Source organism: Lycorma delicatula, chromosome 9 (genome assembly GCF_047948215.1).
Source record: "Lycorma delicatula isolate Av1 chromosome 9, ASM4794821v1, whole genome shotgun sequence".
Classification (NCBI taxonomy): domain Eukaryota; kingdom Metazoa; phylum Arthropoda; class Insecta; order Hemiptera; family Fulgoridae; genus Lycorma; species Lycorma delicatula.
The window spans coordinates 87116870-87131484 of record NC_134463.1 but is presented as its reverse complement, the minus strand read 5'-3'; the positions used below and the strand labels follow the sequence as shown (position 1 = coordinate 87131484).

Sequence of the window (14615 nt, the reverse complement as noted above, 5' to 3'; positions counted from 1 at the left end):
TCTCCCCTTAACATGTACAATCCAGTCAACCTCTCCAACCCCACCAATGAAAAAACTAAATAAAAACAGTAAAAATATTTCTAAAAGTGGAAATGAAAGATTTAAATTAGAAATTTTTATTGTACAAATAGACACTTTTACTTTCTCAGCGGCTGTAGGTAGAATAGCTATATTAAAGTGGAAAGTATAATGATCATGTCAAAAATGGGGTATTGCGGTTTTTTTACAAATGTTTGCCCGCCCACTTGCCATATATTTGCTAAAATTGGTAGGCGCATCCCGTCAACTACTAAAACATATATAACTATCAATAATTAAATTTATTTCGTCAGACAGCAATTCGCTGCCACGCCTAGGCCGCTGAATGTCAGCAAGTACCTGTCCACTATTAAAGCGCTTGGAGCTTTAATCGGGCTAATAACCAGCCATATCTCTCTGTTAACTTCCTACAGCAGTACGGTAGGAGTCTCTTCCTTTAGGTAAACTACTGATGTCGGTAACAAAGCAACCGCATCAAGGAACTCCCACACAGTCCGACAAGTTAAGCGGGTACATATTTTTGTCATATGTTTTTGGCATTATATTTCAGGATTGACCACACCGAATTTTTTAAAATTTCGCACAAATATTTTTATATATGGGGCATTGATCAGATTAATTTTTTTTTCAAAATTCGTTATGAGTGTGAAGCGAATTTGTTACCAACAATGTATATATAGACAACCTCCCTTTGGTTTAAATTTTTCGAAAGTTTACACGTCATATACAGGTGTCTCGCGAAGTTCCCCCGGGACTTTCATAACCTATTCTACTCGTGAAAGTAACGGAAAAAGGTCATTTAAACATATCGCTAGCTTATTGGTAAATGTGACAAAGTCTAATTGTTACCTTTTTTACATACAACAATGTTAGTCATCTTTATCTCTCAGTGGATTTCTTTATCAGAACTTGATCATTTCACTAAGCTCTGTTAGTTGACATAGTAACAGAGTAGGATTTCGACACATACCAGTAAAAGATAGCCTCATTTATATTACATTTTGACAAAAAGTGCAATTTAAAAAAAATGAACTTTGTCAATTTTACCACTAAGATAACGATATGTCTTAAAATGCATCGTTTGCGACAACGGCTAGTGAAAGATTTCGCTCGGATTTCAGCTACCCCGGTGAAATGAAGTCTTACTGAAATTTTTAGGACGTTACTTAAGGGGCAGAATTAATGATTTCTTATGGTTTTTGACATGAAAATCGAATAAAATGGAACCCAAAAGCTTATCTACTTTAGTTTTTGAGAAATCTGGGGTAAAAGCCAACAAGTTAGACTAAAAAACCCCCTGTTTTTACTTGCTTTTCTTTAACTCACAATGATTTTTTTCTCATGTTTGTCCTCTAATCTTACATTCTTAATTTAAACATATTTCCTCAAATTGCCGCTTGATGAAATTTTCCACAGTTACTAAGGTTGGGTGACAGTACAATATTCAACCATTAATTTTGCAAACATCTCGTACGGGGATAAATTAACGGTGCAGATATAATAATTTAACATACTTCCTGACATTGCCGATTGATGAAATTTTCAACAGTTACTAAGGTCAGCTGCCAATATAATATTCCACCATTACTTCTGCAAACATCCCCCGTGCGGGCGTAAATTAAGAGTGCGAGTGTAAAAAAATGCAAAACGACTATGCGGGTTTTTGAGGTCCCAGATGACAAATCCAATAGCCGTTTGACGTAAAAAAATGACAAAAACTTGATCCGGGAGTTTTTGTAGTTTCGAATTGCGTATGTCAGCCTGAGCCGAGTTTGAAATATCGATGGACTTAGGATAGAAGAATTGGACAACAGCAAGAAAACCTTGCAATAATGATGCATTATCAGAGATGGATCGAATGAGAAATCTTTTATAAAAACGTTAGTCGAAAATTGTGATAGTTAAAGTAAATGAGATAAAAACTTCACTATTTCGTTACGTTGTTTAGTAAATGTTTGGTTGAAAATTTGTTTGATATTTTTTAAATATAATATAAATTTCAATATATGATGTTATCTTTTGAAATCCAAATTAAACTCATATAATGTAAGATAATAATTTGATTAAATAGTACAGTCAATTTGTATTTTTATTTGAAAATCCTTACCTACCGATTGATGTTTTTTCCATATGTTAGTGGTGATGAGGGAAGCTTAACTCCAGATTTTTAACATCCCCCTCCCATAGATGTTTGAAAAACTCAAAAAGTTTTTGAAATGCATTTTTCTCTGAATCTAAACATTTTAGAGAAAAGTTTTACAAACAAAAAATGTCGAGGACATTCTCCTCTACAATTAATGTCTTTGAAGTTATGCCGTATAATTTTAAATTGAAATACTAGGTGGCGCTGAAGTTGTAAAAAACGTGTTTTTTCGGGTTTTTCACCGGAAAAAGTTGTTTTTCGTCTGTATTGGATTTGGAAAAGTTGTTAATCTCAAAAAAACAGACAACTTTTATTGATACAATTTTCTTGTACGACTTACCGTTTTGGAGCTGTAGCTTGTAAAAGTGTGAAAATGTTATGAATTGGGCACGTGTTCGAAACCGGTCTAGTCGCTGAACAATGCCGATCTCCCCGGCTACAGTTACAATAGGACCGCTGCGTTGCCATGGTACTGCTATAACTCTGGAATGCTAACTTCTAAATAAAATTCATATTTTTCTAACTTTATTTAACTTATCTTACACCATTTTGTTCAAAATTAAATTTTCTACGAGTTTGTTTTTGTTTAAAAGATTCATTTGTTTATTACCTATTTAACAACGATATTTTATGCCAAACACAAAAAACATATTTTTTTTTTACCGCATTTTATTAGTTTTTACCCCAGATCTCAAAAGCTACTACAGATACGGTTCTAGGACCTATTCTGTTCGATTTTTCAGGTCAAGAACCATAAAAAATCACAAATTCTGCTCGTTATCTAACGTCTTAAAAATTTCAGTACAACCACATTTTACCGGGGTAGCTGAAATCCGATCAAAATCTTTACACTAGCCGTAACTCGCAAACAAAGCATATTAGGAAATATGTTTATATGAAATTTTTCCATTATTTACACGTGTAGAATTACATATAAAAATCCCACAACGTTGCGATACACTTTGTATAGAGCTACAAGAAATTTCTATATATTTTTTTTTAAATTATAGATCCCGATGGACCCGAAGTACAAAAAAGTTTGTTGAAATTTTATTTTTCTTATTTTAGCCTTTATTGAAGGGATATTAGATTTAGAGAAAAACTTTACTAAAGCAAATTTGTTAAGCTTAACCTACATATGAATACTTACAGAAAAAAATTTTCTTAAAAATTTATTCCTCACCTGTAAAAATATATAATCTTTTAGGGGTAATTTTTATTATAGATTTCTTTTTTGTATTTTCTTCATCACTTAAAAGGATATTAAAATTAAAGTAGCTTTGGCATCAAATTTTATATTCCGGACCCAAAATGAGAAGATTTTTTTTTATTACTTTGATAGCAGTTATACTTTATTTTTCAATATTTTTAAACAATTCTCTTTGATTTTTTTTTGTTAGTTCTCACTTATTAGTAAGTAAATTTTAACTTATTTTTCCTCACAGAGTAAATGTCTATAAAAAACATTTTGTATTCAAAAATTATATAGATAAATTATATAGATGATTATAGTAATAATCATCTAAAATAAAAATGTAAATGTTCGTTTGTTCAAAATCTTAAATCTCCGAAAGTTCTTCACCGATTACTTTGAAATTTTGACACAACGTTGCATTAAAATACGCGGGTATTTTTATATACCTTCTATTTATATACCTAAGATGTCACACCTTTGACAGGTAAAAACATGCCTTTTTAAAAAAAACAGCGCTATCTGTTGGACGTAAAAACAACACACGCTATATTAAATATTTTATGATTCCATTTCAATGTTTCCGATATGTGTGTCCGCTATAGCCTAAAAAACTACTGGACCGATTTACGCGAGGGGAAAAAGAAGGGAGAAAGGGAAGTAGGGAAAAATCGAAAAAGGTAAAAGGGAAGACAGGGAAATTGTAAAAATAAAAAGGGGGAAAAGGAAATGGAAAGAGGGAAGGGAAACAGAAATGGGATAAGGAAAGGGAAAGGGGGAATATGGTAAAAGGAAAGTGGGGGAAAAAGGAAAGGTTAAATTTTGTGAAGTTCTGTAATGTTCATTTTGTTAATGTTACATAAAACTTTCAGTTGTGTTGTTCATTTAATTTATATATATATATATATATACTCAAATCTAGTAATAGCGAAGCATTGCCAAGTCTGCTAATAAACAATAAACAGGCCCCTTGGATTCTTGAGTTCCCAAATTTTTAAAGATTCAGAAAAGTTTTTTTAGTTTTTTCAATCTCGTTTATAAAACTAGTTTTGGTGAATATTAGTGTTATTAAAAGTCTATAAAAATATGAAAAAATTGTGCAAGAACATTTGACTTTCTAAGGTTATTTTATTTTATGATTTTGTAGAATTTTTTACAATTTTATTTTTTTTCTAAACTTTGTTTTACTTTTTTTTTACAAAGTCGTAGAATGTTTTATTTTCAATTTTACAGTACTACTCTTTGACTGGCTTAGCGGGGAAAGTCATGCATTACTTTGCAACCTTTTTTTATTTGTATTGATCTGTTTTATAGTTACCTCATAAAAAATGTTAATTTTTTTTTGTTTTAGGGGTTCAGTAATTTCTAAATTAATTGGTTTAAATACTGCAAGATTGGATTCATTTCATGATGAAGTTACAATGTATGTTTATGAAGAAATTATCAATGGAAAAAAATTAACAGAAATAATTAATGAAACTCATGAAAATGTTAAATATTTACCTGGACATAAACTTCCTCCTAATGTTGTAAGTAATAAAATCTTATTTATTAAATTGTATGTATCTGTTATATTTTGTATGTGCTGTTGCTGGTAAAATGCAATTTTTTTTTTTTTGATAACACCACCTAAGCTTAAAAAAAGCTTGTGCATGGGATATGGAAACGGAATATTGTAGGATATGAAAAATTCCGTACATGACCAGGATTTGAACCTGGGTCCTCCAGATGAAAAACCGAGACGCTACCACTTGCACCATGGAAGCTGGCAATTTATCCTGATCATCATGTTATTTTGGTTATAATTATTATAATAAATATTTTTTCATTATATGAAAAGTGATCACAAATATTTATATTGTAAATTACATTCCTTGTTGTTTTTAGTTGCCTTGAGAAATATTCTTTGAAGCGATAAAGTATGAGAGAAAAAAGTGATAAGAGATAATAGTGAGAAGTGCTTTGAGAAAGACTACAAATCAAGGACAACCCCACTCCCACCCCAAGGTTCAAGTATTCTTTGAGCAATATGCTCCATATCCCATTCACAATTTCAATAGGATATTGATGTATCTTTATCCAGGACAGTAGCAACTTTACGTTGGCCAAATGAAATATATGTTACAATAAATTGCTTTTCTCCATTATTTCTTAAGTAAAATATAAAAATATATATCTGATTGTAAGTGAATGTAACAGTTTCATTATACATTGTACTTGATATTTATGATCATATATTATTTTCATGTCCTACACTTGTATGCAGGATATTCAGATCTTTATAGTCAGGTTATTTCTTCATGATGTAAGTTTCATAATTCCTGCTCATTGCTGAGTCTTTTCACCAAATCCCAATTAGTATTCATTAGCAGCAATCTCATCAATAAATGTGAGAGATTGCTGATTTAATCCCCCTCCAAAAACAAATCATTTGCACGATGAAAGTTTTTCCTTACGTATTATTTGATGTCACTCATCCCAGTGAATCATTTTCAATAGCAATTTTTATGTTAAATGTGTTACAGAATTTTATTAATGAAATTGTATTATTGCTGCTCATCCTTTGATCTACTTTTTTTTGTTGATTTGTTCTTTGTTAGTTGGCTTTAAAAGTTGTAAAGACCCAAACTTCTATAGGTTGCAAAATCAATCTTAAAAATACAGTTTTTTACATTTTAATACAAGTCGTTTGTCGCAGGAAGATTAACATTAACTAAAAGTAACAAAATCTTAAAGCTAAGATTATTTTGTTCGCATTATACTTCTAATGCTTTCCTACGTGTTTTAATATTATTTTGTCAATTAAAAAATATTCTTTAATATGACTTCATAAAAAAAACAAAAAAAAACACATTGTTAAACAAAATCATGTGCAAGAAGGGATTACTATACTGGCTGTCATATTAATAATGATGTTAAGTTACATTACAGTTATAAATTACAAACTATATTAAATATTATTTCAGCTGTTTCTGAGAGTACTTATCTTATAGAATTTTTATTCTACACCGAACCTGTTTACTAATTTTCCGTTCTAATATGTTGTTATTGATATAATAAATGATTTTTTGGATGTAATTTTTTTAATTAAATATTTTTAATTTATCCTGGGAAACTTCAGTTTCCATCCACGTAAAAATCCAAAATAGATAATTGACCTTTATCATTAAAAAAAAGTTTAAAATTTTTCATTAATACCGTCACCTGCCGACTCGATACTGAGCAAGTACCGATATCATCATTAAGCCCTTCTTTACAAATCTAGCTGGTAATATTCTCAACTGTTTATTTCCAATGCACCCAGTCTTCTATTTTTCAGATTATTTGACTCTGCATTTTCTGTTTTCTTTTCAAGCGGTCTATCAATTGCTTCAAGCATCTTCTCTAAGATCTTTGTCCTTCAATTTGTTGAGTATAGGTCAAGTCAAGAATTAAACTTAATTATGGTGGAATCCAAAAGTTGTAAACCTCTCTTTTTTCTGTTTAGCCTCCGGAACCACCGTAAGGTATCACTTCAGAGGATGAATGAAGATGATATGTATGAATGTAAGTGAAGTGTAGTCTTGTTCAGTCTCAGGTTGACCATTCCTAAGACGTGTGGTTAATTGAAACCCAACCACCAAAGAACACCGGTATCCACGATCTAGTACTCAAATCTGCATAAAAGTAATTGCCTTTACTAGGGTTTGAACCTTAGAACTCTCAACTTCAAAAGCTGATTTGCAATAACGAGTTAACCACTAGACCAGCCTGGTATGGCTAAACCTAGAACCTACATTTGATCGGAGAGAAAAAGAAATCCTCAAAAAGTGCAATCATTTTTTAATTAAATACTGTTTTAGCCTTTTTTGTAAAAATATTTTTATCATCACAGGGTACCAATGTCATATGGTAATTTCTTCATGAACTTGGTCCTTCATAAGGTGGCTTACTTGCAAATGATGTTCTGTGGACTTCCAAAAAATATGCTTGTTTTATTTCATGAGTTTTGGTTTATCAAAATTTATTTTAAATCTTATTTGCCTTTAATTGATTAACGTTTCATAAATAAATGAAGGAATATCATTAATTATTTTTGTTTAAAGGATTGCCTACTTGTTCATGTTTCCTAGTTTGTTTTGTAAATGTTTCTTATGTGTAACTTTTGACCCGAAAATATGTATCTAAGAAGTAAGAGCCCATTACTCTCCTGTGTCTTCTTGTTCATATGCCATCTCAAGTATATGTTTGGCAATAACACGGACTTTTGATATTGCTGCCTTGAATTATTTTAATCCATGAAAATAATAAAGCTGAAGTAATTTTTGATGTCCGTACATTATAAGGAGTTATTCTTAAAGGATTAAAAACAGGTATTTTTAGGGCATGTAGTTCTTTAACCCGTACCGAATTGATTGTGGTTATGTCTAACAAGCACAGTACATAATTATATTCACTTGATCTTATTATAATTTATATTAAATTGTATATCTCAACAATTTAATTGTTAAAATGCATACCGTGTTATATAATTACTTATTTCTTACATCTATGATGAAATTCAAAATTTTTTTAGAAATGTGATCATATCAAGCTTATTGCTTTAGAGTACTGTATTAAGTTTAGGTTTTGTTTGTTTAAGTTATAGGTTATTTTCTATTTACATCACTATTTTTAGTTTATTAGCAGAATTTTGTTTGTAATAGATAAAAGGCATTTAATATTAGCTTCATGGAATTAAATGGGGAAAATTTTTACTTTATTGAACTACATTACTCTTACTATTTTAATATCAATTATTATTTTTTCTGTGATTATTTTTTCTCAGTTATTACTAGTATTCTATTGTTACCATTATTACCCATTTCAGTGCACTCTGATATAATAAACTCTGAATATAAACTCACTATATGTATTTTTTTTTTCTCCCCTATTTTAATTGCTAGAAAAGATGAAATAATTATTTTATGGTAAGGAAATGTTTTCTTCAATACCAAAACTAATACTTGGCAACATAATTTAAATTGTTTGCAGAGCATTTCAGATTTTTTAGTTTTATTATAAAATACAAAATGAACAATAAAATCATGAAAATATGAAAAAATATGTACTACAGTAATCATAGAGTGTCATATATTTTTCTCTAAGGTAAGGATTAAAATAAGAAGTTTAAAAAAAATACTAAATATTAAATAAATATATGTTTTGTAAATTAGAAACAATTTTTTTTAACAATTCTTGGGAGTAGTAATTAAATAGAAAACATGACACTGCAAAATTAAGTATATTTTTTCATATTTCAAGTAGTTAAAATGTGAATGCAAGTGTATTTCGACGTCTCACATTTAAATAACAAATTACTTCCATTATAAATTATAAAATTTGATAAATAGTAATGTGTAAGAGAATTGGCTGTTAACATTCATTTACGGAGATATTAATATGGATATGTTATGCTTTTTCTTTAGTAACATATAAATAACATGTGAAGTCTTCATTTATTTTTTTATTGTTAGTTTTGTATCACCTGAACACAGTGACTTCTAAGAGATATTTTATTGGATTGTCATTCTTCGTATTGTATTAACGTAATTCTTGAATTGTCAAATTTAAAATTATAATATTACTGTTTATTTTTCTGTTTTATCATTTTTAGATAATTTATGTGGCCTTGGTTTAAAATTATATTTAAATATTTTCAAATTACGTGTATTTTACTAGTAGCATATCTTTATTTAATGTTTTTATATTGTTTGGTTTTCTTTGTTTGTTTTTTTTATCAGTAGGAAGGTTATTTTTATTTTAATGTAAATTCTGTTAAAGAAGATGATTTTAGTGCTATAGTAAAATTTATTTGCTTCCACTTAATTTATTTTGACGTTACTAATTTTCTTGTCAATGTTCTTCATTGTTTCATTTATGTCATTGTTTTTAGATTAGTATGTCATTTACCTTTCGTTTAACTGGTTTTCTGTCTATAATTGTGTTACAATTAACTTATCTATGAATTAAAATCTTTACTGATATTTATTTGCATTCATTCAGTATTTATGAAATACCATATTTGATTCAGTAAAGAAGGTATGGAAACAGATTCATTCCTCAATTTCTCAGATAAGCCATGTATAAGATTTTATTAATTGTGATGACCAAGTTTTTATTTTTTGTAGTAACATGTTTCGTGTCAGATCATCTACTTCCAGTTAAATATGGTACCTTTAAGATTGACAGACTAATTAATTAACTAGTTTGAAGACCTTAGTTATTTCTAGGCTGACTTTTTTATCAGTATTCCTTATGTTATCTTTTACTATAATTTGATGTACACATTTGCACATCTGTACATACGTGTGTGTGTATTTATTACTCTGGTTAAGCTTCACACTTGTTGTATTATATAAATCTTCATAATTTATTAAATGTATTCAATAGTTTTTACCCTTATGCTGAAAGATTATGCAATTAATTCTGGAGTAATATACAGTGATTTTTTAGTCCTGTTACCCAATTTTAAATGTAATTTAAGAAAGGGAAATTTAGGTGGAATAAAAAATGTATTTGTTACTTTCAAAAGAGATTTAATAAAAAGCTATCTAACTTACCTACTTGTTAAAGAATTTGCTCAAAATACCCACCCCTTGCGGTTATACACCTTGCGATTTAGCACGGACTCTTTTCAGTATATTAGCAGAAACATTTTTAAGAGTTGCATTGGAAATATTCATGATCAAGTCTATAATATTGACTTTAAGTTCATCAATAGTGTGAGGATTGTTTTTGAAGGCCTCGGACTTAATATAGCCCCACAAAAAGTAGTCAGGAGATGTGAGGTCTGGGGACCTTGGAGGCCATAAGACCTTGCTTATTATTCGATCGTCAAAGAACTCTTGCAGAAAATCCATGGTTTCTCGAGACGTGTGGCATGTAGCGCCGTCTTGCTGAAACCAGCAATACCGTTCTTGAGGTTCCAGGAGGGACACAAATTGGCGCACAATATTCCTGTATACTTCACCATTTACTGTCTGTTCGAAGAATATGGGTCTGACAATACGATGATGAGATATCGCACACCAATTTTTTCAGGATGCAAAGATTTGTCTTATAAAGCGTTACGATTTTCAACCGCCCAAATTCGACAGTTTTGACTGTTCACATAACCATCGAGATGGATCCAAGCTTCATCACTAAAGAACACTTTAAAAATTTGATTCCGTTATCATTTACGAGAGACCTAAACCAACGGCAATATTGCAATCGCTTGTTTAAATCTAGAGGCTGAAGCTCTTGGACTAATCGTACGCGATACGGATACAATTTCAATTTTTTAGCAGCTTTTTGAACACTCGAATATGACAAACCAACTTGCGTGGAAAGTTTTCATAAACATTCTATAAAACGTCATCTGTCAATCGAGTCGGTCGACCACAACGTTTTCTGTCGCAAACACTACTTGTCTCTCGAAATCGATTTGCTAGCCTAGAAATTGACATTTTTTCTGGCGGAGGAACACCAACAAATTTAATTTGAAATGATTCTTTTACACTCACGTACGATTTCGTAGCAAAATTTTGTTCAAGAATGAAAACTTGTTCTATGGTAAAAGACATTCTGTTTGTAACACGACCGGAAACGGCACAAAAGTTTACACAGCTCAAGGAAAATCAACTCACGCTGCCGTATGTATACCGGTTGAGTAGTGCCACCAACTTCGTGTTACAAAACAAAATTTCCCTTTGTTATAAAAAAATTACCTGACATTTACAATTGTGTAACAGGACTAAAAAATCATATATAATACATATATATATATATTAGGTGTCATTATTAAATGGTTCTGCACCATCTGATGTGAGAAAGGAATCACTTTACATTGGTTTAACTGTCATCAAAAATAATAAACATTCTACACTATGCATACTTTGGAAACAAGAAGTGATTGTCGTCTTCATTGAGCCAAATATGATGTTGTGTACCAAGCCCTAAAAGTACCATTTTCTCTTTAGTTAGGCCATGGCTTGCTGTATATTGAGCATCGTTATTAAAAAAAAAAAAAAAAAAAAAAAAGAAGGAACTCGGTGACCGTTGTATCTCAAGTGCATTACATGTGCGACAATTGTAAGAAAATCTGGGACAGATCATGTTAAGTCTCCATTTAACCCCCTTTTCATTTTGAAAAGATGTAACATGTACACAATTTTTATGGAATAGGAGAATCAAAAATGTTTTTTTCTACATGTATAAAATTTTGCTTTTAAGAATAATCTTTTAGATCGGTTCATAGTTCAATTTTAGTAGATTTCATTATATTGTAAAACACATTATCAGAATAAACTGAAATTACAGTAAATTAAGTAACACCAGAGAGACATTATATCTTTCGGTCAATAAAGTTTATTTTTCAGGTAAATATAAATGTTTTAATAACAGTTAGGTCTTTATTAGACAACATTGTTAAAAATTGAATGTCATATGAAACAAAAATGTATTAAATAAGCAAGAAATGAAACAATAATAACTTTTGTAAGATATAAAACAATGGCTTAACTAATCATTAGAAATTAAATTAAAATATTTATTCTTATTTGAAGCAGCTCTTTGAATAATTATAGCATATTCTGTTAAAATAAATTCATGATGTTATTCTTACTTATTTTTGGTTAATAATATTGTACATCATATTTGCTCAGCTGTGGAATACAAGTAAATGCTCTTGATTCTAGTTGTGTGTATAAATGTAGCGCATACTAGGTAATTAAATATCAGTTTTTTCTATGTAGCTTTTGAAACTCACTTTACCTAATTTTCTATTGAATGATATAAATTGCTCTACTATAATTACATGCTTTATTTCAATAATAATTATAATTATTAATGTTTTACATTGTATTGTGCTGTTTTCTTTCTTATTCTTTTTTTCTGTTATTTATTTTTTGAAAGTTTACAAGAGGTTATCTCTAAACTAAAGACTGTTTCATTGTAAAAAAATGTATTCTGAAAATTTTATAAATGTTTTATTTCACTTGAACTATACACCTTGTACTACTTCTCTATATAATCGCCATATGAATTAAGACATTTATCGTAGCGGTACATCAGCTTCATCAATATACTCTCGTCGTATTCTTCTGCCGCCAGTCCATTTAGCCACTGATTAACAGCATTTTTAAGTTCATCGTCAGCCGCGAATTGCTTACCGCTCAAAACTCCTTTAAATTTCCCGAACAAATGCTAATCAGAAGGAGCTAAGTCCGGACTTTATGGTAGGTGATCGTAAATTTCCCATCCAAATGTTCTCAGTAAATCACGTGTCGGACCCGCAATATGTAGACGTGCATTGTAGAGCAGCAGGACGATGCCATCGGTCAGCCGCCCACGTCGCCGATTTTGAATGGCGTGCCGTAACTTACGTATACTTTCGCAGTAGATTTGTACATTTATAGTCGTTACACGTGGCATGAAATCGATCAGCAGGTATACCAAAACGATCCCAAAAGATTGTGACCATCTGTTTGCGTCCAAATAGCTGTAACTTGAGCTTTGTCTGGTTGGTGATTGAGAAAGACGCCACTCGCTTAACAATTGAATTAAGGGACTCGTCACCTTTTTCTGTGTAGCGCATCAAATATTCCAAAGTAGATTCCATTCGGATTTTTTTGTGACGTTCCGTTAAGACGTGCGGCCCCCAACGTGCACAACCTTTCTGAAACCTAAATGGTGATGAACAATGCGATTGATAACAGTTCTTGAAACATCAGAAAAAAGAAGGGCCGGGTCGGAAATCTTTGAGCCATTATCTTTTCTGATTTCATCATCGACGCGTTTCAACAAGTCCTAGGCGGTTATCGAGCTTTCCCGGAACATTCTTCATCGTGCATATTAATTCTGTTGTTTCTAAACCTTTCATACCATTTTCGGACGTTATTTTCATTCATTACATCATCACCGTACACAGCAACCAACTGCCTTTGAATTTCAGCGGGCTTTATTACGTTATACAACGCGACAACTTACAGACAACAATGCAGTGTGTACATTACTAGTGTGGCCATGAACGACACAGGTTCGCTAACCTTAAGGAGAGAAATTTCCCAGCGGTTTTTATTTTAGAGATATCCCTCTTACTTAAAATTATATGATCATTAATGATCATGTGTGAATATTATATATTTTATTCATGATTATTATTACTATTAATTTCTATCTATAAATCTGTAAATACTTTTTTCCGATTAATGCTTGCCTTTTATGTTAAACTAAAATCATATGAGGTTCTAAATAATTTTTTTATGTCTCCTTTATTATTATGCACTCCAATTTTCTGGAAAATGTTTAATCCCTTTCTGGATTGTTTTCCTCGCTCACTCTCTCTCACACGCACACCACACACACTCTCTCTCTCGCCCTCTCCCTCCCTCTTTACTTTACTTACCTTTGATCCTTCTTCCCTGGTTAGGTCCTGTGGGATTTGAGTCAAGCAACTTATTTGGCTGCATATATAATTCTAGGAAGAGTGGAATTTGGTTAGGTAGCTTGTCTAGAAATCCAATTCATGATAACTTATCTTTAGGTTGGTGTCATTTGATAATGCTGCTGTTTTGTTGTTTTTTTTTCTTTTGTTGTAATCTAACATTAATAAGCATAGATTAGAATAATAAGCAAGCCATGTTAGATCTTAGAATATTTGCAATTTTTTTTGCATCAAATTTTTATTTGCATTTAAACAAAAGTAGGAAGAAATGAAATTGAATATTTATTTAATCAACACTAGTTTCATTGAAACACTTTTAACTGAATCTTCAAACTTAAACTTTAGTTAATGATTAATGTAATGCTGCATTTGGTAATTTAGTGTGTAGAGTTTATAATTAATAAGAAATTCCTCATTGTTATGCAAAAATTAGTATTTCAGAGTGAAAGTGAATGGTAAATTATTGTTTATTTAGTTAAAGGAAAGCTATATTTTATTATTTGATAGTAAATAAATATCTATATTCTTCAAATTATTTAACTTTGTGCTATAACTACTGTATTTATGTATTTATTTGTTAATCATATACTAAGAAATATTTTGAAAATAATATGTCAGTAGTGGATATTAATCATTATAATGATTTGTATATATTTCAGCAAATAATTAGTTAATAATTACAAATTTGTCTAAAAATAATATCGTTAATGTTAGTAAATTACGTTAATTAAAATAATTTACAATGCAATTATATATTCTATTTTATATTATTATTCTGTGTTATGCGGTAATAA

At 30.3% G+C, this 14615-nt stretch overlaps 1 protein-coding gene across 2 annotated transcripts in view; it reads left to right on the top strand.

Annotated features, from left to right (window-relative positions):
• Window positions 1–14615, top strand: part of Gpdh1 (Glycerol-3-phosphate dehydrogenase 1) — a 142667-nt gene that overhangs the window by 21809 nt on the left and 106243 nt on the right. For both annotated transcript variants that reach the window (XR_012757570.1, XM_075374423.1), the window contains exon 2: window positions 4726–4903. Coding sequence is in view for 1 of the 2 variants with exons in the window: in XM_075374423.1 (XP_075230538.1) it covers window positions 4726–4903 (178 nt within the window). In the remaining variant the exon portion in view is untranslated. The remainder of the gene's footprint in view (window positions 1–4725; window positions 4904–14615) is intronic.